This window comes from Microtus ochrogaster, chromosome 4, assembly GCF_000317375.1.
Source record: "Microtus ochrogaster isolate Prairie Vole_2 chromosome 4, MicOch1.0, whole genome shotgun sequence".
NCBI lineage: Eukaryota > Metazoa > Chordata > Mammalia > Rodentia > Cricetidae > Microtus > Microtus ochrogaster.
In genome coordinates, this window is record NC_022011.1 from 4,736,397 (window position 1) to 4,738,735 (window position 2,339).

At 46.7% G+C, this 2,339-nt stretch overlaps 1 protein-coding gene across 2 annotated transcripts in view; it reads right to left on the bottom strand.

The window, feature by feature from the left end:
- Positions 1-2,339, bottom strand: part of Pla2g15 (phospholipase A2 group XV) — a 19,232-nt gene that overhangs the window by 11,463 nt on the left and 5,430 nt on the right. For both annotated transcript variants that reach the window (XM_005345426.3, XM_026778839.1), the window contains exon 2: positions 898-1,054. In XM_005345426.3, the coding sequence (XP_005345483.1) occupies positions 898-1,054 (157 nt within the window). The remainder of the gene's footprint in view (positions 1-897; positions 1,055-2,339) is intronic.

Here is a 2,339-nt window from a genome sequence, read left to right on the forward strand (position 1 = left end):
GAGCTGCCATGTGGGTGCTGGGAATTGAACCCGGGTCCTCTGGAAGAGCAGTCAGTGCTCTTAACCACTGAGCCATCTCTCCAGCCCCATAAATAAATATTTTTAAAAAAAAAAGAAAAATAAATTTTGAAAAGATACATTGTAGCTGGGCAGTGGTAGTGCAAGCCTTTAATCCCAGCACTGAGGAGGCAGAGGTAGGTGGATCTTCTATGAGTTAGAGGCCAGCCTGGTTTGGTCTACAGAGTGAGTTCCAGAACAGTCAAGGCTACACAGAGAAACCCTGTTTTGGGGATGGATATATATATAAACTGGCAAAAATAATCACCAGGAAAACCACTTGCCATCCAATTAAAATGCTTACTTCGTAGCCCCCTTAACTTCATCGTCTGAAAACCACTGATATGCTCACACATCTGGAGATCAAATACTGTCTGTGTCTGGGGTCTTGAGACAGTGTTCTGCTACTTAATCCTGGCTGGTACCCATTCTGGAATTCTGTAGACCTAGCTGGCCTCAATTATGACAACTCTCCTTCCTGCCTCAGCTTTCCTCGCAAATGCCGCGATTATAGATATACCACCATACCCACTGTCCTTCTCATTTTCAAACATTTGAGGAAGGAGGGAAGCCACACTGAGTCTGTGGACAGGGGCTAGCCAAAAAAACCCTGAGTCTAGGGCTTGATGGCTAAACTAGAGAAAGGAAGACCAGGAGCAGGAAAAAGAAGAAAATTATTCCTGAGCATATGGAGCTAGTCAGTGCTGACCAGACCAGATGAAGGGCTAACGAGCCCAGAAAAGAGGGGTACTTTTCCATCTACTGAGGAATGAGAAGGACGAGGACTCTGAAGACCTCTCTAGGCCCCACAGTGGTTCCCTGGGTGCACGCAATCCCCACCTGATATTGTCGATCCAGCAGTCAATGATGACAGGCAGAAGCAGCTCAAGGTTCAGCCAGAGTGTGAAGTAGCTGTCCGTCTTCTTGGAGCACAGGTAGTGCACGACCTTTGGCTTGTCCAGCTTTGCTTCCAGCTGGTTACCTAGATCACCAGGCACTGCAGAAGAAGAAAAAACAGGCATGGGTCCGAGCCCTGCCAGGCGTCTGCAAAAGAGTCATCCAGAGGGGACAGACACCATGGCATCCAGGCTGGACACCATGGCACCCAATCTTTGCAATACCACTCCGGAAGTTGAAGCACAATTCCAGGTTTGGAAAAATCAAAAATAGGGAAACCTGACAGAGAAGCCAGGACACTACCTTCATGTAGAAAAAGCTGCTACTAGCTAGGAACGGTGGTGAGTATCTGTAATTCCAGTACTTAGGAGGCTGAGGCAGGGGGATCAAGTGAGTGAGTCTGGGCTACACAGTAAGATCCTATTTCAAAGCAAAAAGAAACAAAAGCCAAGTTCCTGGGAAAGAAGTCTGCTACCACATACCCTGTGGCCTGATATGCTTAAAGAGATGCCTGATATGCTTGGGGGAGGCCTAGAACTCTCTCCAATAATGTGGAATATAAATGGCCTCCCTAGATCTTCACTGGAACTTCCTGGTAGGCCATTCAGAAAGGGGTTCAAGCCAGGCACTTCCCTGGGAGGCTGATTCCCCTGTGATCTCAGCCTGGATTACCCCTTCATATAATGATGGTTTCCACATATTCAACGCCATGCCCATCAAAATCCCAGCAAAATTCTTCAAAGGCCTCGAAAGAACGGTACTCAACTTCATGTGAAAAAGCAAAAAACCCAGGATAACCAAAACAATCCTGTACAATAAAAGAACTTCTGGAGAGCATCACAATCCCTGACTTCAAACTCTACTACAGAGCTACAGTACTGAAAATAGCCTGGTATTGGCATAAGAACAGACAGGAGGACCAATGGAACTGAATAGAAGACCTGGATATCAATCCATACAACTTCGAACACCTGATCTTTGATAAAGAAGCAAAAAATAGGGCTGGAGAGATGGCTCAGAGGTTAGGAGCGTTGCCTGCTCTTCCAGAGGTCCTGAGTTCGGTTCCCAGCAACCACATGGTGGCTCACAACCATCTGTGATGGAGTCTGGTGCCCTCTTCTGGCCTGCAGGCATATACACAGACAGAATATTGTATACATAATAAATAAATATTAAAAAAAAAAGAAGCAAAAAATATCAAATGGAAAAAAGAAAGCATATTTAACAAGTGGTGCTGGCGGCCGGGTGGTGGTGGCGCACGCCTGTAATCCCAGCACTCAGGAGGCAGAGGCAGGCGGATCTCTGTGAGTTCGAGACCAGCCTGGTCTACAAAGGGAGTTCCAGGACAGGCTCCAAAACCACAGAGAAACCCTGTCTCGAAAAAA